Here is a 26222-nt window from a genome sequence, read left to right on the forward strand (position 1 = left end):
ATATCATATATAGTTTCAAGCACAAGGTTGAAGAGCGATGTGCTTTTGTACATTCATATTCATTCTAAAAAGTGTGAAAAAAGTGCTATGTCATTCTTGCAGTGCAGGGTTATGATCAAAGTCCACAAAGTGCTTGGATCTTACGAACTGATATGCTTGGGTCAAAGTACAATTGTTGTCATCTGTCCAATAATCAAGGCCCACTTAGCTACGAATGTTTTCAACCCTTGCACAGGTTTTTAAACAATACAACCCTATCTCTAGCCAAAAATACAGTAGCTCAATAGAAAAATCATCCTAGCGGTGTTTAACCCAAACAGAGTTTTCTCCTGGATATTCATCTATTAAAACTCTTCTATACAGTGTAAACATAAACTTGAAATGTGAGGCTTCCAGGGATAACAGAAAAATCAAGTCCAAAGCATTTCAAGATAAAATATTTGTATGAAAATAAGATAAAAAATGGTCATAACAAAGTATAAAACCCGATGGCAAATAGAAAATGCAATACAAAACATGATATTTAACAATACAAAAACGAACTATCTTACAAAATAAAGACGTGATGAAAACTTTAAGATCTTTCTTAGTTCCATTGCACTCGCATTTAGCTCGATGTAAAACAATCAACGCAACTTGAGTTAAAATTCAGAGAGAGAGAGAGAGAGAGAGAGAGAGAGAGAGAGAGAGGGGGGGGGGGCGGGAGAGAGAGAGAGAGAGAGAGAGAGAGAGAGAGAGAGAGAGAGAGAGGGGGGGGGGCGGGAGAGAGAGAGAGAGAGAGAGGGGGTGTTGATGTTGTAGCACACGGATTGGTCGGTCTGGTATTTACGATTTCAAGATAATATGGCTTAGCAGGTATAATGTTTTTAGGTACTATAGTGAGAATATTAGATTCTACCTAGTTTATTGACTTGATTTTAATGTAAGGGTTAAGTTGGATATGCTTTGATATCATTGCATTACTTTCAGATTTTTCTTGACTGATCTGCTCGTATAATGAATTTCTTTGGAATAAGTGACATATAAATCAAATGCCATTTCTCAATGGAAGTACATTTCAAGGCCCGTTAATACATTTAAGTAATACAAAGGGTGAAGCTAACGTTCAAAAGAGTTTAGAATTGCTACTCTTTGTGCCATTTGGGGCAAGTTATGCAAATGTAAAGGTTGAGGGCTTTGGATAATGTAAAAATGCATGCAGGGAAATAATTTGCGAGAGGTAACGAAAACTGCAAAAGTTAACTGAGCATTTGTGCATGGATTCGACGTTTTGGTAAAGAAAATATTGGGTCTCATCCTCTGCTATATTTTTGCCTGAGCACGGATATCTTAGTTGTGAATGTCTCCTGGTGCAGATTCTCTGTTAAAGTGGCATTTTTGAAGGAAATCTGGATTTAAATTTTTAGGCCTTCATGTAAATTTGAATCCAACATATTTACACAAAACGCTGCTTTAAAAAAGTACCATTCAAATAAAAGTTGCGATATAACAACTGATATCAAATAACAAATGACACGACTCATTTTGTAAAATTTTGTATTCCATATAGGGTTAAATCTACACTACATTTGATACATGACTGGAAATCACCCCAAAACGGGTACAAAAATTAGCTATACAATCGCACATTTAATGTGCCTTTTTGAATCGTCTTCATTATGAAACCATGTTTAGCTGCCTACTTTGTCGTAGCGAAATGAGAATGGCAGAAAAGAACGTGGTTGTTGCAGGCAGTTGCGTAGCAGACCTTGATCGACAGTGAGCAGGAGCTGTAGAGATAATATCAGTTTGCCGAATCTAGCTGTATTGCCTGGATGACATTGTCGTGCGTAGTCGCTCAGCATCACTTGTGCCTGGTCCTGCAAATTCTCTATGTGCTGGCGCATCACAAGAGACTGCGAATCTAACAGAGAAGGGAAAAACCATCAATCAAAACATAGGTATAAAATAAATCCTTGTTGGTGACTGAAAGCATCAAATTCAAAAAATACGTGGGGCATTAACACCAACAAAGCGCTTCTCTGGAAACGAGAATAGAGATATAGAAGAAAATTCAATATTTTCAGCAAATGAGTCAACATATACTAAAACATGTTGACTCTAGATAACAATATTTCTATCGATCGGCACTACGCCTAGTAAAATGATGCAAAAACGAAAAGAGTGATCAAACATTCAAAGAACTCTATCGAGAAGAACTTTCAACTACATCTTGGTTACTTCTAGGTTATGTGGTTCCATTTTTAGGAGTTATTTTTATCTTCAAAGAAATCTTTTTTGTTATGTTTTGCAACAACTTCCTAGCTTTCATTAGAATTCTTTTAAAATAATCACGAAGAACATTATTTGTTCTAGAAACGAATGCTATACAAGTAAGCTTCAGATTAGATGAGATTTCCCGAAGCATTTAATTGTCGAGAGAAATGTGATCTTCTGCTACTTACGTGGTTTGAACAGGGCGATTGCCTTCAAAAATGCCATCTCATTGCGATCAATTCCTAATGACTTCAGTTTTCGAAGTACATGTTCGAATTTCTCAAGTTTCTTCAAATCATCTTTGCTTCTGAATAGGCAAATGACATTTTGCAGATATCCAGCAAACATGGAGGGTGAAATATCACTTTCTATAAGGCCAAGCAAAAAAAGTTCAGACCAGGCTTCATCAAGCAGCTTGGCCTTATCCCCGTTGGGTAGTTCGGTAAAAGTAGATATAGTGCATGGCCACGAAAAAGTACTTTGCAGCACCCGATGAAGTGTTTCGTAGAGTCTGTCGTTAAAATTTGCTAGGGCAGTTGGGCTGTCTGGGGGTGTGCTCGGAAAACTGCTCACGGACGATTCATAGTATCGCGTTGTTTTGTCTTTCTTGGCTATATCTAGCAATGATTCTATTGAATAACTGTGTTTCTTTGGAAGAGATACTGGTGGATGGTTTTCTTTTGGAAACTCTATCGATGGTGTTTGGAAAAAGCGAGAAATAGGGAGAACTGGGCCACACTTGCTTGGTACAAGGCCTGGATTTGGTATAATGCGGTAATCAATGCTGACGTCACTTGGGCTGGACATAGAATGTTTCTTCTTAAGAGGCTCCTCGTGAGTGCTGTCCTCAGAATGGAAGAATTTCTGCTTTCGGGGCAGTCTTTCATGTTGAACTGCTGTTGAAAATAAGATAAATGTAAGAATTTTGCATAAGAAAATAATGAAACCAGATTGTAAGGAACTTGAAAAACTATGGAAAAACCTATTTGCGGTCTAGTTTGGATTAGTAAGAGGCATCAATCTGGGTAATTAGAGCAGCAATGTTGCTAAGATATTTAATGTAAGAAAATGAAGAGATCTTCAACTTACAGTGTCTGTTCATCCCAACAAGCAGGCATCTTTGGTATCTGCATGACTGGCATTGATTTCTTCTCTTCAGATCTACGATGCACTTGCCTTGGAATTTGCAGACGTACTCAATGTTTCTTCTCACACTTCGTTTGAAGAATCCTCTACATCCATCACATGTCAAAACACCATAATGTCTTCCAGATGCACGGTCACCACAAACCTTGCACAAGGCAAATGTGTTACAAGAATCTAGGGGAAAATGAAAATTCCGTTGATTGGCTATAGCTAGGTACCAAAAGAATAAAAAAACACACTCCACTCTTTCCATTCCCATACCAATATCGTTGGCTTGTGTTGTAAATGTCTTAAAGTACTACTCGAGTGATCAAGTGGCTAGAGCGTCTGCACTGCAGTGGATTGCATAGTTTGTGGATGTAATACTCTGGTCTGGGGAGGCTAAAGGTAGCGAGCAGAGGAAACGCCCATCTGACCTCTTGATGCTTGGTGTTGGAAAGGACAAGCTTCCTTCTAGCCTCTAACTAGCACTAACCTGCGTGTGTATCGTATACCAGACACAGCTTTACCATTACCCTCATTTCAGATTTAGCCTCGTTTCGACGATAACGCCATAAAGATGACTTTAATACTGATGACAATAAAAAGATCTTGTCGACTCACTTGATCTCTCAAAGAAAATTAATTCAACCAAAAGATGTATCTTATTTAGGTAGCAACATGATCCTGTCTGTACTAATAATTCACTACGAAAATTTAGTAGTTATCAAACGATAAGAACAACATTTTCTGTTAAATCTATATCACATCAAAACTTATCTACAACCAACAATATTTGTAATTTCATTGCCATTATATCTAAGACCTATTATATAGTTAATTATTTGTTTTCATTTATAAGTGCAAACTTCAAGCCGTTCTCACGAAAATAACAATACAAGGTTTGCGCAAGCAACTGCCAATTAAGACCCTTGGTTAAGGCGATTAAACCTGGAGATGGCAACATTTGGTTGAAGAACAATGGAAGTCTTCTTGCAAATGCTTGTTTTTCTATTGCAGATTACAGCAAATGTAAACAGGATAGAGTCAGAGCTACTCGGATTGTTAAATAGAATTGGCACCTGCCTTTGACCGCCCAAGCTCAACGAGCCTTGATCATAAAGGGTAAAGATAAAAATAAAGATAAAACATTTTGTTAATCCGAGGTTAAGGCAATCCGGTGAGCTCTAGGACCTTTATTCATGACAACGGAAGACAAAAGAAGAGCAGAAGATAAAGTAAAGTTTAAAGAGTCAATGCCATCACTATTTTATGTATCTCTATTTAATCACACTTATGAAACTAACAAAACTGCATAATCTTGGCCTCTACATAATCCTAAATGCAGTGATCTTAATAATCTTACCAGGGCCTCCAACGAAGGGGAGACCGGGGGCATGGTCCACCATTTTTCTGCGAAGCAATAGAACTTTTCACAAAATCTTTAGTTATAGGTGTGAAATTTTTCATCGCCCCCCTCCCACTTTCCAACCTGTGTCGGAGTCCATGCTTACAACAACTAAGTTACAGAAGCAAAGCTTAGAGAAGTTCTTCGTAATAATATCATAGTCTACCCATTATAGTTATTGAAGTCTCTGGTATTCTTGTTGTATATGACGCTCCGTTTTCTTACGTAGACATTTAATCCATATATTTTACACCTAGACTTTAATTCATATAAAGATGAAGAAGAATGGTCATGTTCAATATTTAAAATATTTAAAGTCAAGCAGGAAAAAAGAAAACAAAAGGGTGTTTATTATTATTTAAAATAAAAGCTAAGACAATATTGGTGCGTGTAAAAATATCGATACTTTAAAGTGAAGTGCGAATGAAAATATTTAGGTTTTTGCAACATTCGCTAAAAGTGTTATGTAAGTTCAAGGATACATTGACAAAGATTTCGGTCTACCTACCATCCCTAGAGAAATGGTACGAGCAAATGCTTTCAGCAATTGAAACGTTTTTCGTGCAAAATACTAATAAACTGCTCTGTAACCATAGAATGTCTAAGGATTAAAGCATTTAAACTCAGAAAGACCAGCATTCAGATTTTTTTGGCATTGTCTTGACTTCACGGAAATCTTTATTTTCTTTAAATTTAGTGCCTAAACCATGAGGTCACGAAATATATATTTTAGCGCTTGCCCACTCACAATGTGTTATTTGTGGATGACGTTGATGAGCTTTTAATCCCAACACCTTAGCACTGTAAAGCGCAATCATAACCATGAATTTTTTCATACATTGAAATCCAAATGATGAAGAAAAAGCTAGCATTTTAGCATGAAGAACTTGTTGTTCTATTTTCTTTTAAGAATAACAACAAGCTCAAGGCTGTAAAAGACCACTTTGTGAGTGAAGAAAAAGTGACAGATAAACTTATTTGTTTGCTCAGATTATTTTTGAAAACTATCATGAACTTGTCAACTCTCATTTCCTAGTACACCAAATGAACTGCCTGAAAAAAACAGTAGTATGTAACTCGTCCAAATATAGCAAAAAATATCTCACCATATACTCGTTGGTACGACATCTTTCTCTGCCGACTTTCCTTCTGCGAATGCAATGTGAGGTGGCGTTTATGACATTTTATAGACCGTTAAGTGAATTCGCTCTATTATGCAGATGAGCCAATCATATTACATTATTCCATAAAAGGTAATTAATACAGGAAGGAAATGCTCTCATATTAGAAGGCTTTATAAACAAAAAGGATTTTAATATCGCAGTTTAATCTGGTTGGATTGATGAGTAGTATACACTTTGTTGTGGAAAATGAAACAAATACAAGGTTTACCGTTTTCACACAGCACTTAAAGTTAACAGCAAATATAAAACAAATTACTATATATAAACAAAACTAATACCCAGATGATCAATAAATTTGTCATTAAGTAAATAAAATAAAGTGGTTCTGAAAGGATCTATTTTAGTAGAACTCTGATTGTCATGGGAATTGAGGAATACGTAGACCACTTGAGGAAGGAGCTTCATACTAAGAATGCGGTTTTTAGATTGTTTCGTCTCATAGATACAGATTTGTCTCTTTTCGTTAAAAGGAAGAGGCAATTTGTATATCTGTATTTTCGCAGAGCTTTCTCAACAAAGGATTTTAGCAGCAATACGGTATTGTATATGAATAACATACTACCCTGTTGAATGATTTTTATGTGTGCATTGAAGAGATGTTTCCTCTCAACGAAACCCTTTCACTAGTATCAACAGTATTTCAAACCTCCAAGGGACTAATCAAAATCTTTAGAAATTTCTATAAGGCGATTCATTTAAAGTAGTGAATTTAAAAACAGAAATGACATCTTAGATGTACAGCATGTTCTTTTAGGAATGGATATCGCATGGGAATTTGACGTTTGTAGCTATGATACCTCATAATGGTATTCTAGTGGCATTTTAGCAGAAATAGGTCTTGGAATGATAAAATGTTCCACAACATGTCTGAGGAAACTCAATGTAGTGATATATGATGTAGACATACAAGGGCATGATTGACGTAGAAAGGGGTATTTGACCTTTTATGGCCACTTCACCATTACCAGGGGCGTAAAACAGTTAAGAGTGCCTTAGTTTGATAACTGACAGCGTTGGATGGGACCTTCTTGCAGCCTGTAAATAAGATTTCTCATGTGGCTGCGACCCTGTCTCAGTTTTTCCTTAGGGCCCCAAATTCCTCCGTTGCGCCACTGACCCCTATCCGCAGTATGCAGCGTCAAGGTATGTTACTGTTACAAAATGGAACGATTAACAAAGTTTGCAATTCAATCACAGCACATCGTGCCATAATTAGAAATTATTGAATCATAATTCGCGCTTCAACCCTGATTAAAAGAAATAGAAAACTTGAACACCATTTTATAAAAGGATTTCCATTTGAAGAAATATTGAAAAGTATATGCCTCACTTTTAGAGGATGTGTTGACAATTCTGAACGATTTTTTCTTCTAATTTTTGTATGAAACTAGGCATGTCCTTATGCTGTTCTTCTTTCTTTTCAAACCGGGCCTCGATTTTCTTATAGCTTCTGCATTTATAAAGAAAAAATTGTACTCAATGTCCTATTAAGAAGGGAGCAAATTATTATTTCTTTGTGAAAAATGTAAATAGAGGTTATTTAAAAACATTGATATTCTTTAATCATAGAATTTTTCATTTCCCTTTTAGCAGCTGAGACAGTAGAAAACTGATAAGAGTGTTGGGCACATAGGGTCGCAGCCACATGAGAAATCACAATTGCACACATTTTTGTGATGCACCGTTTATGGCGTCATAATTCCTCCTGCCTAAGGCCATGCAACTGTACGTGCTTTTTATTGAACAGGTTAGGCTAAACGTTCCCTTCCCTCTATTTCTCCATAACAGATGTAATCATGAATATGTACCTGTCCTAGAACTTCACAAGAGTTGCGCAGCATTTTTTTCACTTTAACATTTGAAAACGGGATTCTAAATTTTCCCACATAAAAACAGAACCTCATACGAAGCAATTACTGTTCTGTCTCATTCGCAAACAACATCTTATTCCTCTTATGTTTTAATTATGTATATCGGTTATCAATTAATGTTGAAAGTAAGACAATGATCTCATTAAAGTTAACGTTGCTTTCCCATGCGAAAGCATAGTCGATTAATCAATGTGGTCAATTTTGGCAATTAGGCCATGCTTTTAAGAAGGTCTGACGGCAGCATTGCAAGAAATCATACGTTTCCTGCGAAAGCTTCGCACAAACTTACTATCAAAACATCCTTTGATTTGAATTATCAATTGTTGTGTAAACTCTCACGGTTAAAATCAGATGTTTATTAGAGTAAGAGATACGTTACATGAATCAATGAATCAAAAGTCCTTCAGCAAATGACCAAAACACATACAATTTTTGCAAAATCTTTTACATTTTACATTTTATTTTTACATTTGTTTCAAGCTGAAGCGTTCTCAAACCTACAAAAATTTTGTTTTTACTAATTGGTGACACAATCTGTACTTTTTCAACATGACGAGACATCATTTTGTTGGGCATTTTAGATATTTAAAAGTATCCTGCTACTACAGCAGGGTTTCTCGGGTGAGCCAGAAGACCGACATCCTCTGAAAACAATCAGCTTGATAAGCTTGAACCATTTGTAGCGTGAAAAGTTATTAAGCAACTTTTTGTCATAGGTTATAAACAAGAAAGTAAAATCCAGGAAAAATTAAACCTTAGAACAGGGGCTATCTTGCTTAGTTAAAATCTGTTAGAGTCAATTGGCGTAAAAAATGTTCCAGAAAAAGTTACCAGCGTAAAGTTTGTTTGTATTGAAAACACTGATATAAATTTTGTGGGGCCGAGGGGAGGGGAGTTGTAGAGACCTTTGGGCCATATGGTCTTTCAACAGACAAAATCTTAAGATTTCTTCAAATTTACTACCTTTGCTTCTCTGTTCAGACTGAATTGTTTCAAAATGGCTTGCAGATAACTTCTACATTTTACGTTTGCGCATTTTCTACTCAATAATTCGATATAAAAGATGGCAGAAAGCACTTTCCCTTGAGCCCATAGCTCATTCCTTCGGTCGTTCCGAAGGGTCACTATATCCTTCATAGAATCAAAGAGACGAAAAAGTAGATCTTTCAATTATATTTATATTATTATCATTTATTTTTGAACAAACAGGTTCGGATAACAAAATTATGCCTGAATTGATTTATACACGAGTTTTTAAATTGGTATTAAACATCAAATTTCTAAAAGTGCCAAGTCAGTCTTGCAAATCAAAAAAATTACTGAGATATGGTCAATGAAAGATTTGAAGTTTGATACAGAATTATTAGCTGATTGGGTTGGTTCCTGCACTTTTAATCCAGGCTTGAAGAGGTGCCTGTGCCCATGCGTCTGTATATTAGCTAAGATATTTGTTTTTTTCTTATATAGGACTATTGTATGACCCACCGAGAGATTTAATATTTTATGAGGCTCACACTTAAGTAATCTATTCTGCTTAAGATATAGCTTCAAATCTTCTATTAACGAAACCAGCACTCTTTCACACACCGACTGCACAAACCGCACTGGCAACGACTTGAAATAAAGTATTCTCTTTTAATCAAGCATAATGCCAGGAGAAACCTCTCTGGAGGAGCTAAAGCCATAAACTGTGACGAAGTATATAAACTCATTGACAGCATTTTCCTCCAATTTAGCCCCCAAGTCCTCTTCTGGCTCCAGGCATACTTTGACTACTGGAAGCGTGAGGCATAGTACTTAGACGACTGACATTTATTTCATTTGTATCCTGAAGTTTTTCGAGGTGTTTAACCTTGAAAATGCCAAGAGTATTGCAAAAGAATTTCTTTCTGCTTAATTGTTAAGCAGTTTTCTGTAATCAAATCAATGATCTTGCACTCCTAACGTACAGTAGCAATGATGTATCTGGTGTGAAGAGACGCAAAAATTTTCAAACCGTTGCTTGCAAAACCTGTTACTTCAAAGTGTAAGACAATTTAGCAGAATATTGAGCTGCTATTAAAAACTTAGGATTGCCTACAGCTGCAAAATACTGTCCGTTGCAAGTATATGTCTGTTGCCAGGAGGTTCCTTCTGTAAGGCATGGAACCAAGGAAACAACTTTGGTACAAAATTACTTGCTAAGATGTCTGCTATTGGGTGGTGTCCATTGATAAGGCTTCTTTATATATGCATCGTTTAACAGTCAATACACTGATCTAGCATTAAATTGCCACTTGTAACATTAATCTATTGGTAACTGTCTTGAATACCAACTCACACGGTGGGTATCTAAACGAACCCGCTATGAACATGATGTTTCTCTGTCTAGGATGGGCACGAACTCGATCATTATTATAGTATACTGTTACTTGTATCAAAAGTGGTTTAAACCTCTTATTGGTAAACTTTCTGAACTCGTGGAATGTCAAGCAATGTGGTCTTCAGAGATGTTTTTATCGTCCTTACGGTGACATTTGTCTGGCAGGTTTTTGAAATAAAATTAGTTGATTCAACAACAACTGACTGAGAAATTCTTTGGGCTTGAAATTTCCCAGCAAAAGCAACATTCTATTCACAGCACACAAAGCAAGATGGCCACACGCAAAGAAATCCCGCGCAGAAATGTTGACCTTACTGTAAATTAGACTTTGATCTTGTTGTTGTAACTCGTTATTATGTTTTTTGCGTAGGAACAGATACGTTATACAGAATCAGTATAAACATGTATCGTCATATCGTTCTCGGCGACCTTTGCTAAGGGATCAGTTTCACACGAAGTGCATTGAGAGCAAGGGATATCTTTTCTAAGTGCTTTGGGATCAGTTATAAAGAAAAGAATGAAAGATCATATCCATATTGTAAATCGACAATACATTATTCAGTAAATGCAAACAGGGAAACCTTCTTGACCTGGACTTTCCATAGTTTTCAAAAGAAAAAGATGCTTTACTGATTAAGTCGACCAAGGATTAATGAAAATTTAATATTGTTAAGAATAAAGCAACGATTTGGTGTGGAAAAAACAATGATACAAATATATAATTGGAAAATTTCCTAATAAATCAATGTTTTATCAACAATATGCTTAAAAAGGAGCAATCAGGAAAATACGCCTGGTATATGCTATAAATGCCTCTTATTGTATTTTGTTAAAGGTGGCACTGCTCCAAAGTAACTAAGGACCATTCCCACTTTCATATGAATGATTTTCGCACACATACGCAACTGATGAGGCCGCTTTTTCTTCTATATTGGAGGGTTTGTTTACCTAATGGACACGGAGGACAGTGGCGGACTGGCCCACCGGCCAATCTTCCCGTGGCCTGGGCCCCTTTAAAAATCTGGCAAAAAGGGCCCCATCTTTGCAGAAAAAAGGCCCCATTTTAGGAATGTGGGGCCTTAAGATGTCCCATTACGAATAATAAATTTCATGGATTACATCAAAACTGAGGTTGTATCAACGTCATAGCATGTGGTTATAAAATGGATTGGGTCGAAGCTAAAAAAGATTAATTTTTTTAGGTTATAAGAGGTTAATAGAGATTTGGAATTTTTAATATGATGGAATTTTCTGAAATATTTAATTTTTCATAGACCCAGGTTTAGTTAATCTACCCAGCATTAATTGTAGAGTTCACTTAAATCTTTGCCAGTTAGCAAAAAAGTAAGGAGTGAATCAGTAACAAACTCGGCGTTAACTGTTTCTTTTACTCAAGCCATAGCATTAAGATAATGCGATGTGAATGATACTTCAACGGGGGTTGCTGCATCGTCTTAAAGATTCGTTTACTGAATAATCTAGCTTTTTGCTTGCGCTGGACTGTTTAGTATAAAACACGAACGGGTAAGGTATTGCCTCATGGAATGAAAAATTGAGATAAAAAATATGTCAATAAAATGGCAAGAATTTGCCAAATTGCACATAATGGACGAATAAACTTTGAGTCGCAAGTGGTTCTCAGAAAGGTAGGCAAAGTTGATGCAAAAAGGGGACAGGACTGATCACTGGTTTCTTGGGATGCAAATTAAAGAAATGCAACTTCTGGTAGCATTTGTTTCAAATGGTCTTCGAAATGATAAATCTAAACGTTTTGTAAAAATATAGTTTGTAAGCACGTATTAAGTCTAAAATACAGAAAGCAAACCAATTTAGCGGATGATTACACAAAAATTAAAGGGAACCTTCTTGCTATGATTCAGCTATAATATCATGATTAAGATATCAAATTTTCGTATATAGAAATGATTCGCTTTGGCTTTATTTGTCGCTAAGCAAGTTTTTCCATTTTGAATTTTTGATAGAAATTTGTACAATCCAATAGACGCTCAATGTATTCCGCATGGGAGCCACAACTTCTACAAAGCGAATCAGTGTACCTTCCTTTCTAGTTTGCTATTTTTAGGTCTGCCATCCTTAGTTTAAGTTTCAGTATAGATAAGGCTTCCTCACACCTGAGATATTCTGTAATTTGAACTTACTGTCCTTTATGCATCTGAGGTTAGTTTTCTTATAACTTTAAACTTTGTTTCTTCGAGAAAGTCTCTTGTGCAAAATTAAAATCCAAATCAGACAGAATTTTTATTATTTAATGTTAAATTCCAATTAATGTACTCAGCGCCCATTTGTAAACAACAGCTCAATTTTGCTATTAGTACTACATTTGTTATGTTGCTTAGAAATTGGTCGATTATGATAAAGTGCTCACTTGACCACGCCCTAATTTTCAGACCACACCCACATGGGCCCCTCCAGTTATTTGTGGCCGATTAAAAATTCTGAGCCAGTCCGCCACTGTCGGAGGCAATAAATTACAATGAACGTATACTGTTAAAGACATTAATGAAATGATTCTGTTTCACAAGGGACGAGGGCATTTAACCCACTAAATAGAACAGAAACTGCTTAGCAGACTCGATGGACGTCAAAATTGCAGCTCACCTATTGGCATCACAACCCCGTCAGTGTATTTGATAAAGTTTTTCGTTGGAGAATTGGCTACTGGCTACCCCTTCCCTAATTACCCAGAGAGTTTTCTTTGCGTTCTTGTATTGCGCTGCCCACCAATGTATACAGTATATTTGTTATTTCAATATCTAATTTAGTAGAAATATTTTTCAGAGCAAGATGACTCACGATTATACGAAACATCCCTTAAAAAGACTCTGCCTGACAAAGCTAACTTCCCTTCAGATAAGATCGTTTTCAGATGAAATGGTCACGTCGATTGTCCTATGGATAGATAAATTTAGTTATCTTTTACACAAAACAGTATTCAGCATGCAGAAAGATCGCACAACCATGAAACGGGTAGACATAATAAGCGCATAGTCACCAAAACACTCGTTTTATCTGACACAGTCTGTGTGTAGTAGCAATGGTAATGGCAAATTACAATTAGCATCCAATGATTGTTAGTTATAATTGCACAGTACATTTCTCTGTAATAGGCTGTTTCCAATTTTGCACTTCTTTAGGATTTTGTCTTGCATTTTGAACGATGTTCTTGAAGAAAAATTCCTGCCTTGATTGGAAGCAAAGTACAAAGAAGTACCCAGCATGGCAGTTCAAGAGGCTGAAAAGGCGCTTCTCCATCAGAGCTTGGGAAACTTCCTCTTCAAAAAAAGACTCTTGTGTTGATGCTGGTTCAGTTAATGCCACTTTATGGCTGTCAGCTATGAAAGATTACACCGTATGTTTCGCAACAGCTTTTAAAAATTTAAGGATCTGTATTTTTTTACCTACAAAATATTCCTGGTTACCTTGTAAAAAGTATTTAGCAATAGTATTGTCGTGTATATGGTATCACTTTTTAACTATTGTCAAAATCAATATGAACCATGGTACTTTGAAATCTTTGAATATCGTGAATATGTTAAAACCTCAAAATAAGAGTGAGGCCTTCATGTAAAAATAGTTTTGTGTTCTGTGTAACTCATACATAAACAACCGTAGAATCAATCTTCGAATCATCAGTCTTTTTGAAGAAGTCATACAATATTAACATTCATGATTTATGAGTTAAGCAGATCCATATGAACAGAACACGAAATTGTTGTCAGCAGCTACATATAATTTTGAACTAAAACGAAAATGGCCAGTTGTGTTACCACTGCTGGTTACTTCTGAAGCTTGGAATACTTAGATTTACTATTTGACCGAAATCAATAAACCATGCTTAACTTCATCTATTCGCATCACAGTCTAAATGTCCCTTCTTTCGATATTCATTCACTGTAGCATAATTATCTTTTCACGTCGTTGAAAAAGGGAAATGATATTCAAAGTAAATGCTTCTTGAGACGGGGAAGCACGGAGCAGGAGAGGAGATGTAATACATTTCCGCCTGCAATTATGAATAGCAGCGAAACTTCAACAAAATCATCAACTTCATCTGAGTTGGCTTAATGGTGAAGCTCAGGAAAATAATAAATTCAATCTACTAAATGAGCAAATTTTTAAGATTTTGTACAAAAAAAAGAACAAATGAGTAAAGTACAAGGAAGGGTGGCAGATTCATGTGTAATTCAATAACTCAGTTAAACTGTTTGCTAAAAGCCTGCTTTTTACTTCACGCTTTAACACTAAAAGAATGGAATAAAAATAACTAAATTGTCGAGTAGTCATTGACTCTATTAGAGAGAAATGAAAATTTTCATTGAACGCATGCTTCATAGATCTGATAGCAGCGAATTACAAAGTGCCTTTGCTCCAATTACCTTCATCGACTCTGTTCTGTGCTCTGAATCAAGGAACTTTACAGGAAAAGGGATAAATTTACTCGTTAAAATTGTGATCAAAAGAGCAATAAGAATACTTTACGACACAAAAGCTGCTTTGAACTAAGAGACCGGTACGGAAATTGTAAAAGAAATCCAGCGTTTTACGACATTAATGCAAATATTCTGATCGCATAATAATTTGGCGCGGATCTGTATGACATCAACGGCGACTTGGACACGTGCAAAGTCGGCTTATAGGCATGAAATGGACAACAAAGAACGAGAAAGTACGTTAAAGCTTTCGAGCAAAGCGCATATTCAACTCAGTGGCATATCAGCAGGTTAATACCACGTACTCCTAAGAAGTATCTTACACTTCTGCGGTTGTCCATGTTTACCGTTACGTTATCAGACTGAGAAACCAAGTTTTATCAGGAAATCACTAAAAATGATACAAAATTCTTATTTCAAACCAAAAGTTAAAGCGTTTTATGGTAGATAAGTTGTGGATTCAAATGCCTGCATATCTTCACACGAAATGTGCCACACAAAAATTCATTATCAGCATCACCAGGAGGAGCAAGAATTCGAACTTGCAAATCTAAGAACCAATTTTAAAGGTCTTAAAGCACAATCCGTGTTACAAAGAGAAACGTATGCCAATTTAATTGTCCTTGACTGCTTGATAATGGATAAAACATGGCATAAAAGCATTTATAAGAATTCTCTTCTACATATCGATTTATCAAGGAAAAATTTATCAGATGCCCCTTCCTCATTCGTTACATTTACTCTGACGAAGCCATGTATGCCGGAGGGAAATGTTAGTTTACATTTAATGTAGTCCATTTTGATACCATATCACACAACATTTGATTCTTGTCATGGCTTTGCCTTGTTCCTAACTATCAGCTTGATATCATTTTAATCATTGCAAGATTCACAGAATTTGTAAAACCCAAGATGTAAAGTCGTTGTAAAACCCAAGATGTAAAACGTTTATTCTTATCGCAGTGACTTATTATCTACGAGCACCTCAAATGTGTCTTTTTACGAGTTATTTTGTAAAAGGGCAGGGATGAAGGTTCACATGAAATGTGTATATAATTTGAAAGAAAGGCCAATATGTTGAATATGTAAAACATATAAATATGGGCAGTATCTTACCATAGTGCAGTTATCATATAAAAAATGGAATGCACAAAGCCATTTTGATTTGACGCTCTTAGAAATGATTCGCCGATTGAGCAAAAATTGACGCAGCAATATTACGTGCTTCACCGCCCATCATAGCTTATTCTATATTTAGAGTTCAAAGAGGCATCTTTTACTCATTACATTTAAGAACTGTAGCATCTCGGTGAGGTCAGATCATAAGTATCTAGGCATGACTCTAACGGCAACATACCATGTTTTCAAAACATCACTTTACTTTTGCAAAAACAAAATGTTTCCGTAAAGTTCACATAATAATACAAGTATACCATCAATAAGTTATTTTAAGAATTTTAAACAACGATTTATATTTTTGTATAAGACTGAAACAAACTGGATCTAAAAAAACTAGATGCTTTTCTTCAAAATCACAGGTAACAATCGCTTGAAAAAACTACACCCCGACGCAAGCACAACATGCGGCGCACAAAATGCCCTCAGTAATAGGTAGGCTCTACTATACCATACCCGCAATTTCCAAAGTAAACTGATTTATATTTCTATTTTTGTATAAGACTGAAACAAACTGGATCTAAAAAAACTAAATGCTTTTCTTCCTACGCAAGCACATCGAGCAATTTCCAAAGTAAATTGATTTATCCCCGAGTTTCCTTATTTTCTTTTTTCTGTTAAATAACAAATGCTGCTAATTTGTTTCTGCCAATGACATTCGTAACATTCGTAAATTGTATTAAAACACAATGGTAGGCGAGTGACCACTTGCAAAACTTCATCTTACTATTACTCACTAGTTTCAAGCAGCAAAGGATACTAATTTAAATCATAGATACAGCAGACAGTAAAGAAATTGTTTAGAGATGTGAGAAGCAACAAAATAATGATAAAGAATGCAAGAAGAGACAAGAAGAATCAAGAAGAAGCAAGAAGAAGGAGAACTGGGAGAAATGCAAAACAAAGTTGTTCCTGTTAGACGTTTTAGCAGACACTACACGCGAATTCAACTGGCAAAGGTGATATTGATGCACATGGCAGCTCTACATAAGAAACAATTGTCGTCCAACTCACCCTTAGCAAGTTTTGGTAAACCGTCTTTGATTGCTCTGTCTGGTAACACGGAAGAGTTCATGACCAGTGTTGTAGTGCTGTTACTTCGTATTTCTTTTGCATGCATTGACGGCTAGCTCGCCTCTCACACGGTGCAGAGAACAACAGAACGGTTATGACACAACAATGATCGCTTGATCGTTTATAGCCATTTCAAGTTCACTGTTCCTTTGAACGGGGGACGCCAATCTAACAGCTGCCTTGAATTGAATTGCGAATCACCGTTATTGTCCGAGATACCGGCTTGTGGCCAAGGCTGGGATTATCGCTAGAATGTTTTGGTTACACGAACCGGTTCAACTGATCGCCTAAAGTACTCGCGTGTTGATCGGTCTGATTTGCTTACAAAAGAAAAGCATTTTCAACCGTCGACGACCGTTAGGTTTTGACTGCTCGCTTCATCTTGAGGCAGTGTTCTCTGTTAAAAGAAAGTTAGTCTACTCAACGCTGCGATGATATTTTTCTCTTACTTGCATATGCCCCGTCTGGTACTGAATTAAACAATTTATATGCATTTTAATGAAAAGATCATAATCAATATTGGCAGAATTCATAAAGGTAGCAGTACATATTTTTACATCAGGTAGCAGTACAAAGAAATCATAGTTATAATATTTAACTAACGTTGCAGGATCAAAAAAGGCAGATTGAAAAACTTTCTTCAAATTTCTGCCACAAAGCGTTTTTAATTTATTCGTGTATTTTTCAAGTAGCATTTCTGTTACAACATAAGTAATACTAATTTATGTCAAATCACGCATATAATGATCGTATCAAATCGAAAACAAGCATATTTAAGCTCGTGCCTTACTTCATTTGCCAAGCTATAGGTTATAACTTTTAGTGTATATTTCAACAAATACGATGAAGGGAAACAACGTAAAACAACAAAACGATCAAGTAAAAAGAGAAACGATTTTATCATGCTAAAACGGCAGACAAGATAGTAATCAAAAGGGCTAAGTAGGGAGGCCCGTTGCAGACACTTCGATGAACCTATGAAAAATCGCAATAATGTGCGGTTTTTTCAATATCAAGAGTACGGAGTGATATAGGCCTAAAGAGCAATTTTGAAACACTGAGTTATTTCTTTAGACAAGTATAGAGAATACGAAAACCATTGCCTACAATAACAGGTCAAAGACCCTGCAGCATTGGGTTTAAAAGAGCTTATATGGACTCAAAGAACTGAATCTAGAGGCAAAAATGTGTGTCCAGTGGCAAAGATATAATCAATGTATTTAGCTGCATGTATCCAATTTACACCATACGTTAATCCTTTTGAAGATCTTATCATATCAAACGAAGGACACTTCCTTCTTCAATAAAAAAACAAAAAAAAATAAAGCATCTGCACGAGACAGAGCAGTCACTCCCTAATTGTGTGATCAAAGCATAAGAAAGGTGCGCTAAACATGTAAGCTGATCTTATGAGATCTCTAATTACACATGCTCTGCACAAATCAGTTCTTTTACATCATACGCTTATAAGGCCTAGACATAACAGTGTTGCAGAAAAATTCCCCCGAAGCCAGGATTTGGTGACAACAAAAGATGCAAACAAGCTGTAAAACTTTCAAACAAAGATTAGGTTCAAATACCGTAAAATATCTCAAGCATTGAAATAAGATATTAGGGTGCATAATGAGAGTAATCTAGAGATGCGTGTGGCTGGGTGAATATTATTCTGGAGGTAAATGAAAGAAGGGCACATCTAATTAGGCCAAAATTAACCTAATTTTCCATACGTCTGTTGTTGAAGGATGTTCATGCAAAGCATAGCCCCGTGTGTATCAATTTGGTATAAGGAAGGAGATAAATATTTGTCAAAAAAGGGGCAAGGGGGATAATTACATAACGAAAGTAGCACATATATCTGATGCAATCAAATACACTGTTACCGACTCGTCGCGTTATAGGACGATAGTTACAACATTTTTGTGACAAAAATAAGCAACCAACAATCTGCTTACTCCATCCAAAACTGAAAAGTAGTGATTTTAAAGTAGTTTGAGAAAATTGGAGAAAGTAATCCTTCAAACTTTTGCATGCCTCATGGCAACAAAGACCCCGTTTGGATCAAGACCTCTCCTCGAGAGAGTAGCTATGTATGGTGCAGCCCGGCAGTTAAAACTAGCCCCTATGTGTTCTGTTTTCAATTCACTACTCAATGAAAATTTGGTTGCTGTAAAATCAATTAAGATCATTAATCGCAACAAACTGAATGTCGACCTTTAGGAATCTAAGGTGAAAATGTGCTGTCTATTAGAGTAAAAGTTCTCTCAGGCATCTACTATTTTCATCGTTAGTATTCTTTCGTTAATCAAATGATCAAAATTAAAAGTAACATCCAACTAAATTAAAGTACGTTACAGGTTAATAATTACCCTTGTGGTAACATACAACTTCAGGTTAAAAATGAATAGATAAAGCAGATTCGTAGGTAGGAATGAAATACGAGGATGGATATTGTGAAAGAGCATATATAGCTTTCAATGTCGTAGGAGACATTTAACTTGGATAAACCATTCTTTAAGCAATCATATCTATACTAAATTTATGTAGCAGATTCACAAACAATCTTTTGTGGTAGAGAATTTAAAAATGTCTTTGAAAAAGCAAAAATTCTGAAACATATTAAAGCTTTCGGTCTGTTTCTCGTCAGAGTATACAACATCAGAACATAGATCGAAAACTCTACGCTAGGAAATATATCTATCTAGTTTTGGATCGAAATAGGATGTTGATGCTGCCCAATTAGTGCCACTGTGTATCAGTGCCGCTATGTTAGGTTGCTATATAGCAGAATTAGTTTGCTTAAATTGCATACCCTCTCGAAAGTCCTAACGATTGATGAAGCTTGTAATGTAGAAAATATTAAGCATAACAGGAAAATGAAGCGTAACTTTTAGATTCCTCTTAAGGTTTTCTGTAGTATTAATTTGCTATGGGCATTCATATGACGTAAGAGGCCTTACGTTCTGCAAAATTAGCACCAAATTACAATTAGCATTGCAGCGTTGTTCAGAATTTTTGCGCCGTCGCACTGCAGTTGTCTGTTAAAATATTACGATTCCTGTAAAATGTAAGTGGTTTCTTTTCTTAGAAACTTTTCTTACATATATAGCTTGATGTATCCTAGGCTAATATTTTTCGTGTTCAGGAGAGACTCCAGTAAGTTGCTTTCTGGTAAGAGATACGTGAATGTATATAGCCCAAACCTGAATTTCTCTCAATGAAATCCCCGTTTTATGTCTCATTGTAATCCAATTTCAGGTAAAGCACGTCTCCCCTTCGAAATTAATGGTCCAACCTTGATAAGGCTTGACAGGTGTGCTACGGAAAATCCCCTTTGAATTTCGGAGACAGTATGTCAACCAGATTCAAATGATACAAAGGGACTATATGGCTACGAGGCTGAGCTTTGTTACGATTACAAAAGTTGATTTCTCGTCAGAATAGGCAAATGACAACCAAACGATCATCAGTGTAAAAGTGTATTGGATTTTTAATTTGGAAATCAAAGGTCACTGCAAAGGGTGGAAAACGCAGCTGCATAAAAACCGAATGTGTCCTATTTTTATCAGTTAGACAATCAATGTGTCACGATGCAGATATAATGAAAGCAAAACTGTTTAGTGAGATCGTAGTCTTTTTTAAATGTGGCTTTGGGGCTCTATCTTTCCCACCAAAATATATATTTAACGCCCATCGAAACATTTTAAAGATTAAAGAAGAGGCATATTCTACTAATTATGGGACTTCTGTCCAGCACAAGCTTCGTTTGGGATTTAAATACAAACCAGACGCATGTATTGAACTCAAGAATAATCTTTAATATCGCTCCCAGGATTGTTTTTCTAGGGATTAATTATTATCATTCAAAATGTATCTTAATGTCATCCAGTTTTAATTTAACTATCGATATCCCTTTTGATTTAGTGAGTCTAAATTGTAATAGCATCTTTAAGGGGACCTTTGTGTTGACTTTTCGGATATTAATTCAGTGATTGTCGGACACGTGCTCCAAACAATGTGATCAACCAAACTAAAAGATTGAAAAATTGACTTAGAACGCGATCTGAATTGTTTCATCATTACTACAGCTGATAGTTAAAGCCGCTGTGGTTTTCGACTTGAGTTAGTTGTTCTTTACAATCAATACATTAAAAAGATCTTTGTCAAAAGACTTTCTGTAGCATTTTGCCTCTTGCCAAGTTTCACCTCCAGAATTGGCAAAACGTATTGCATACTGAAACCACATGACTGGTATATTTGAAATTTTATCTGACATAAAAGGATGCATCCCATCCAACTAACTGAGGGTAAAAGTGGGAACAGACAGAACTATTTATCAATGAATTTCATTAACAAACTTTTGGAAGACAGAGCTGAAAGTTAAACATTGTTAAGATATAGAGAACACGCACTTTACGAGAAAAGCCTGTTTTCCAAGTTTATCCTGGAAAATCGTTATCGTGGCAAACGTTTAATCATACATTTTAATCATGAAAACAACTTGAAATATCGGGTGATATCGGGCGCTGAAAATTGAATGTCACCTGAGTTCTTTGTAAAGACAGTTTAGGTTTTTCCTATGCATTTACAGCTACATAACAATATAATAAGATTCTTAACAAGAAGATCAAGCAGAAGCAACGTTTTTTGGTAGAAGATTTCCAACAGTGAAGATAAACAATGCTTGTTAATCTTGAACTGTCGTCCATAAGTGCGCAGCAGTATTTCTTAATGCGCGCTTATTGTGTTGTTCCAATCCGCTGACCACGCTGGCCTTTTTCAGGCCACGATAAAACGCTTAGTACCCTAGGTAGATCCTGCCGTGGGAAAATCCGGACGTATTGGATCTCTAGTGATCGTGATACACTGCTTAGGGTTTAAAGTAAAACAAAAGCTAAAGAAATGACGCGTGTGATCCTCGATAGGCGTACTTTCATGTCGCACCCACATCACAATTACCTTACACGCACTATTCAGATCCTGTCCATGCGACCGTGGGAACAAGGTCTCGCACAAGCGAGGCACACGTCGACATGACAGAATAAACATTTCTAAGACCCTCGTGTGCTGATATTAATATGCAGTGTTTTACGTTGCAAAACAAGGAAATAGATGTTCAAAACTGCCATTCATAAATGAAGTTCACGCATTGCCATTAAATAGCATTTGCAAGCACATGAACTTGATCATGATATCATCCTGGTCACCATTACATAAATGTGACACAACTCGACAGCTAAGCTCAAATAAGCTCACGTCGCTTTTGTATCCAAACGCACATGGACTGTTCAATGCAGAGCACGGGTAAACTTAGAACTTCTGAGATATTGAGACACTACATACAACACTTCTAATCATGAAAAGCTTTGATACCTTCAAGCATGAACATGGGTGATAACCCCCTTTCCGACATTTTTTATGGTTTGATTTCGATATCAAGAACATATGGAATAATGAAGTAAATCTCAGCGTTATTTTTGAGGGTGTATTATTTGTCAAGTATATCATACATTATTCAACCGAAAACCGCTTCTGCCTGCAAACACCGTTTTTTATCGAATACAGCTACAGGGAGGGGGGAAGGGGGAGGGGGGAAGGGAGAGGGGGGAAGGGAGAGGGGGGGGTTGGAGAGCAAAAACTTGTGTGAATATTTGTACACTTTTGCAACAATCAAATACGGACACGTACATGTCCTACACAAACATCAAAAGGAACATCCAGGCATTGACCACCAATAACTTTTGGTCACTTTTTTAATTTTTCAAACTATGAATACTCATCAACAAAAGTAGTATAGAGCTGATCAAAGACCAACCAGAATAAAGTCCTTAAAAATTTCTTACTTTAGATACGAAAACTGAAGACGCCTTTCAAATTTACGAAAAACGCGCGTGAGATAGAGCTGAAATTTGCCGTATACCATATTTGCATGATGCGATTTATAACATTAAGGTAAGATAACCCCCATTTTTGCATTTTTCAATTGACAATTACCAACCAAGATACGACATGTTAAGAGCGGCGTCTAGCTCTGTGTCGCTCCACAGTCGCGCTACAGTCGCATCGAATTGTATTCGGTTCGGCGCATGAGAAAAGCGACGTTTAACTTTGGCCTAAGTCCAGTTGTGATAGAGTGGAACGTGGCTCGAACCTTGATAGCCCACTCAGAAAAGCTATACAAGGCATTTTAAACGACAGGACAACTGGTCCGTATGGGTAAAGAGTGCCAGGGGATTTGTTCAGACAAGATCCATTATCATTACATTAATCGAAATTAATCGTAATGATGATAACACTAAATTTGATTATGCTTTTCTTACTCGCAAAAAGTGGCAGCTGGGCTCCACATTGCAGGTTATTAGTACTGACGCGAATTATTATTCGGTTCCCCTTGAAGTCACCGTAAATCTACTTGTGCCTTAATCCTGGGTTCTCTTTCACTGTAATTGCCCAACGCAGCTTATGATAGAGCGCCAACTTCCATTGGCAGATATATAGGGATAGCTTATCATTGGTTACTAACGAAGAGAAGGTTGATGGCAACGAGTTGTTGTTATACAATAACTACACAAAGAAGCAGCTTAGCTATTTAAACTAGCTACAAGTTCACCTTTCAGATTGTTGACGCACTGTGATGTACTTCAGCACATTCTTGCATTTCTTGCACAAGCTACACAAAGTGATCTCACAAACAGAGGTGCTAAAGAAAAGCTGCTACCTAAATCCTGATGCTGAAAACAATTTTAATCAGGCCATTACAGTCGTCAATGATCCCATTCTTACTGGGAAGGCCCACCGGCAAAGGCCTTCTACCTAAGCAATGAACCGCTCACCTTTCTTAAGATCCAAGATGATGATTCAACAGAGCATGCGCGATTCAACAGTCCGGAACATCACCTTAAGAAGATAGTTCCCAGGAATCAAATTGCATATCTAAGTTTGCGACAGTTCTTAAAAATTGGCTGTGACATTGGCATAATAGCACAGGCTCTTTCCCTACAAAGTCGCTGCGAATTTGTAGTTGTTTTTAAATTCATAACTTGTCGAAAGCAGTGACCAGCCGTGAAAACTCCATTCTTTCACTTGCTATACTGCAATCAATATGCAAACAGGTTTTACCAGTTTGGCACAAATCATTAAGCTACCTTTCAGGTAGCACAGTTCTAATAAGATATTTTGCTGTTTTACAGCTTCCTCTTAGCAAAGGTTTTACTAAAAGACAATTTCATAAAAAATCAAGCAAAATTTTGCAATCGAATATAGAGTACGAAATTGTAAAGCATTGAGCATTGACTATCGTTCCTACAAACGCATAGCCGCCATTGTAGATGTAACGGTTGCATTTAGGTTCGGCAAAGAGAGAGAAAAAATAAGTAGACTTTACTCCATTAAGATACTCAAAGACTGATCATTTCAGAAAGCATTCAGCATAATACATGTATTTGAACGGAAGTCACAAATTTAATATCACGTGACTCGTTACTCGTTACAGCATTCGTTACATAGAGGACAGCTTCATATCTTCTTAAAAGTAATGGAATTTTTCTACCGTGATATGAATGTTCAATTTTCTGCCGCGTGATCCTGACTTAATACGCCAAACTATGATGTTTTTCTCCACTATACATTTAGAAGCAATATCAACAACTGATTTGTTGAATTACCAACAAATTAAAAACAGCAGCAAGTTTTCACAAACATAAGTTTGACCCCTTGAGAGCTTTTTTACAAAATATTTCTCGGCAAAAAATGAATGAATCTTACCTACAAATAGCATATACACGAAATTCTCTGTTCAATAAATAATATGGCATTGGAAGGATGGGGATGACCCACCTTAGATTGTCACTTGGTCTCTATAAAGTTTGGCTGGATAGCAAAAAAGTGCTATCAATTGATGACGTCAGAAAGTTCTTTTTTACAAAATTGTGTAATTTGGATCTCCATAACGAAAGAAAATTATGAAATAGCTTTAAATGCGCAAAATCAGTTGATGTGTCAAAAATTGGCTGAGGTATGGCACACGAGCATAGGCTCATTCTCCATAACTCTATGAACAAGCCAAAATAACAACAATCCAATAGCAAACTTCAAATCTTTAGCTGGTCGTACCTCACCGGGTTTTTGACACATTCAACTGATTTCGCATATTTAGAAGTTTTTCATGGCGTCCTTTTAAGATATGCAGTCACACTTTTTATGACGTCACATTTACGAACTCTTTTAACATTTTATTGGCAATTCCCTTGACGTAAAATAACATAGGAGCAAAGTTGTCTTGAAATATATCTTCATTAGTATATTATAATACTTTTTATGACCCTTAAATTAAGAATTTCTTCCTCGATTGGAACGAATTCAAAATATTTACTTTATCAGTATTTACTCTAAACAGTGTTATACATCTTTTATGCACCCTTTGCAACATAACAAATAGGAAGAACTCATTATACAAATAGCATTACAGGCAATTTTAGGAAACAAACATATCTGCAATCTGTATACCATACATCACAATGACAACCAACCTACGACTAAGCTCAAGATGTTATCAAAACTGACTTTCCTGTGATCTTTGATTCTTTGGCCAATTAAATCAACCAAGATTGTATTGAATGTAAGTATTCCTAAGCTAAGTACACTGTTTTGTTTTGCTGTCGAAATTGTTTATTGACCAGATTTAAATGAGAGTTTCAAAAGAAAATATCAGTAGCTATCTGTGGGCTTCAATTGGCTTTAGTATTGTGTATCGTATACATCTCAAAGATAAACGCTTTTATTATCTTTTAACATAACGTAAGCACTAGCAGCAGCAACAGCATGATGCTTGCAGCAATGCTGCCAAGTATAATTCGTTCTCAAACCATTGACTTTAAGCAATGTTTACTTTTCGTGAATCTGAGCTTTCAGAGACAGATGTCTCATTGCAATCCCTACGGCCAAACAGCCCGTTAGGACGTTCCCACTGCATGACAAACAGCTTATTTTCGTGGTCTGAACAATGAAATGATGCCGAAATGTACGTACAAAATCAATCTATACGGCTCTGGCAATGAGAAACAAATGTTAGTAACAAAAGACGTTAAAATCTTCCAAATGTGACGCGATTTTCTGGCATACCAATCTCACTTCAGTTGCTGTGGTGGATTCACCCTATTCGCAAGCAACAACACAACAACATTGTCTCGCAGCCTTACACTTGAACCAGCACCTTGACCTGCGACCTTGAAAGTGAAACGATAGAGCACGAACGATAGAGAGCGGCATCGCAGAAATTTTGCATAGGGTCCAAATTCAGCAAAACCGTGCAAAAATCAG

At 36.4% G+C, this 26222-nt stretch overlaps 1 protein-coding gene across 3 annotated transcripts; it reads right to left on the reverse strand.

Moving 5' to 3' along the window:
- Positions 1-424: 424 nt before the first annotated feature.
- Positions 425-17276, reverse strand: LOC135681203 (nuclear receptor subfamily 2 group F member 6). 3 transcript variants are annotated; one of them, XM_065195534.2, is made up of 5 exons: positions 16848-17002; positions 5896-5938; positions 3346-3576; positions 2445-3152; positions 425-1903 (listed from the first exon to the last, which is right to left on the reverse strand). In XM_065195534.2, the coding sequence occupies exons 2-5, from the start codon at positions 5915-5917 to the stop codon at positions 1671-1673; spliced, it is 1194 nt and encodes a 397-aa protein (XP_065051606.2). In that variant the 5' UTR covers positions 5918-5938; positions 16848-17002; the 3' UTR covers positions 425-1670. The 3 variants fall into 3 exon arrangements, with proteins under 3 accessions (XP_065051606.2, XP_065051604.2, XP_065051603.2); XM_065195532.2 differs by lacking the exon at positions 5896-5938 and having other exon boundaries at positions 2445-3149; positions 16848-17276; XM_065195531.2 differs by lacking the exon at positions 5896-5938 and having other exon boundaries at positions 16848-17262.
- Positions 17277-26222: the final 8946 nt, after the last annotated feature.

Source organism: Rhopilema esculentum, chromosome 12 (assembly GCF_057945365.1).
Source record: "Rhopilema esculentum isolate cy_ngs chromosome 12, ASM5794536v1, whole genome shotgun sequence".
Lineage (NCBI taxonomy): Eukaryota > Metazoa > Cnidaria > Scyphozoa > Rhizostomeae > Rhizostomatidae > Rhopilema > Rhopilema esculentum.

Bases quoted from the DNA above. Each gene is read 5' to 3' on its own strand.
- LOC135681203 (XM_065195531.2), bottom strand. From the start codon at position 16,953: ATGCATGCAAAAGAAATACGAAGTAACAGCACTACAACACTGGTCATG. The intron at 3,577-16,847 runs GTGAGTTGGACG...ATTTTCCCCTAG, and splicing joins TTTACCAAAACTTGCTAAGG to ATTCTTGTAACACATTTGCC. The intron at 3,153-3,345 runs GTAAGTTGAAGA...TATTTTCAACAG, and splicing joins TGTTGGGATGAACAGACACT to CAGTTCAACATGAAAGACTG.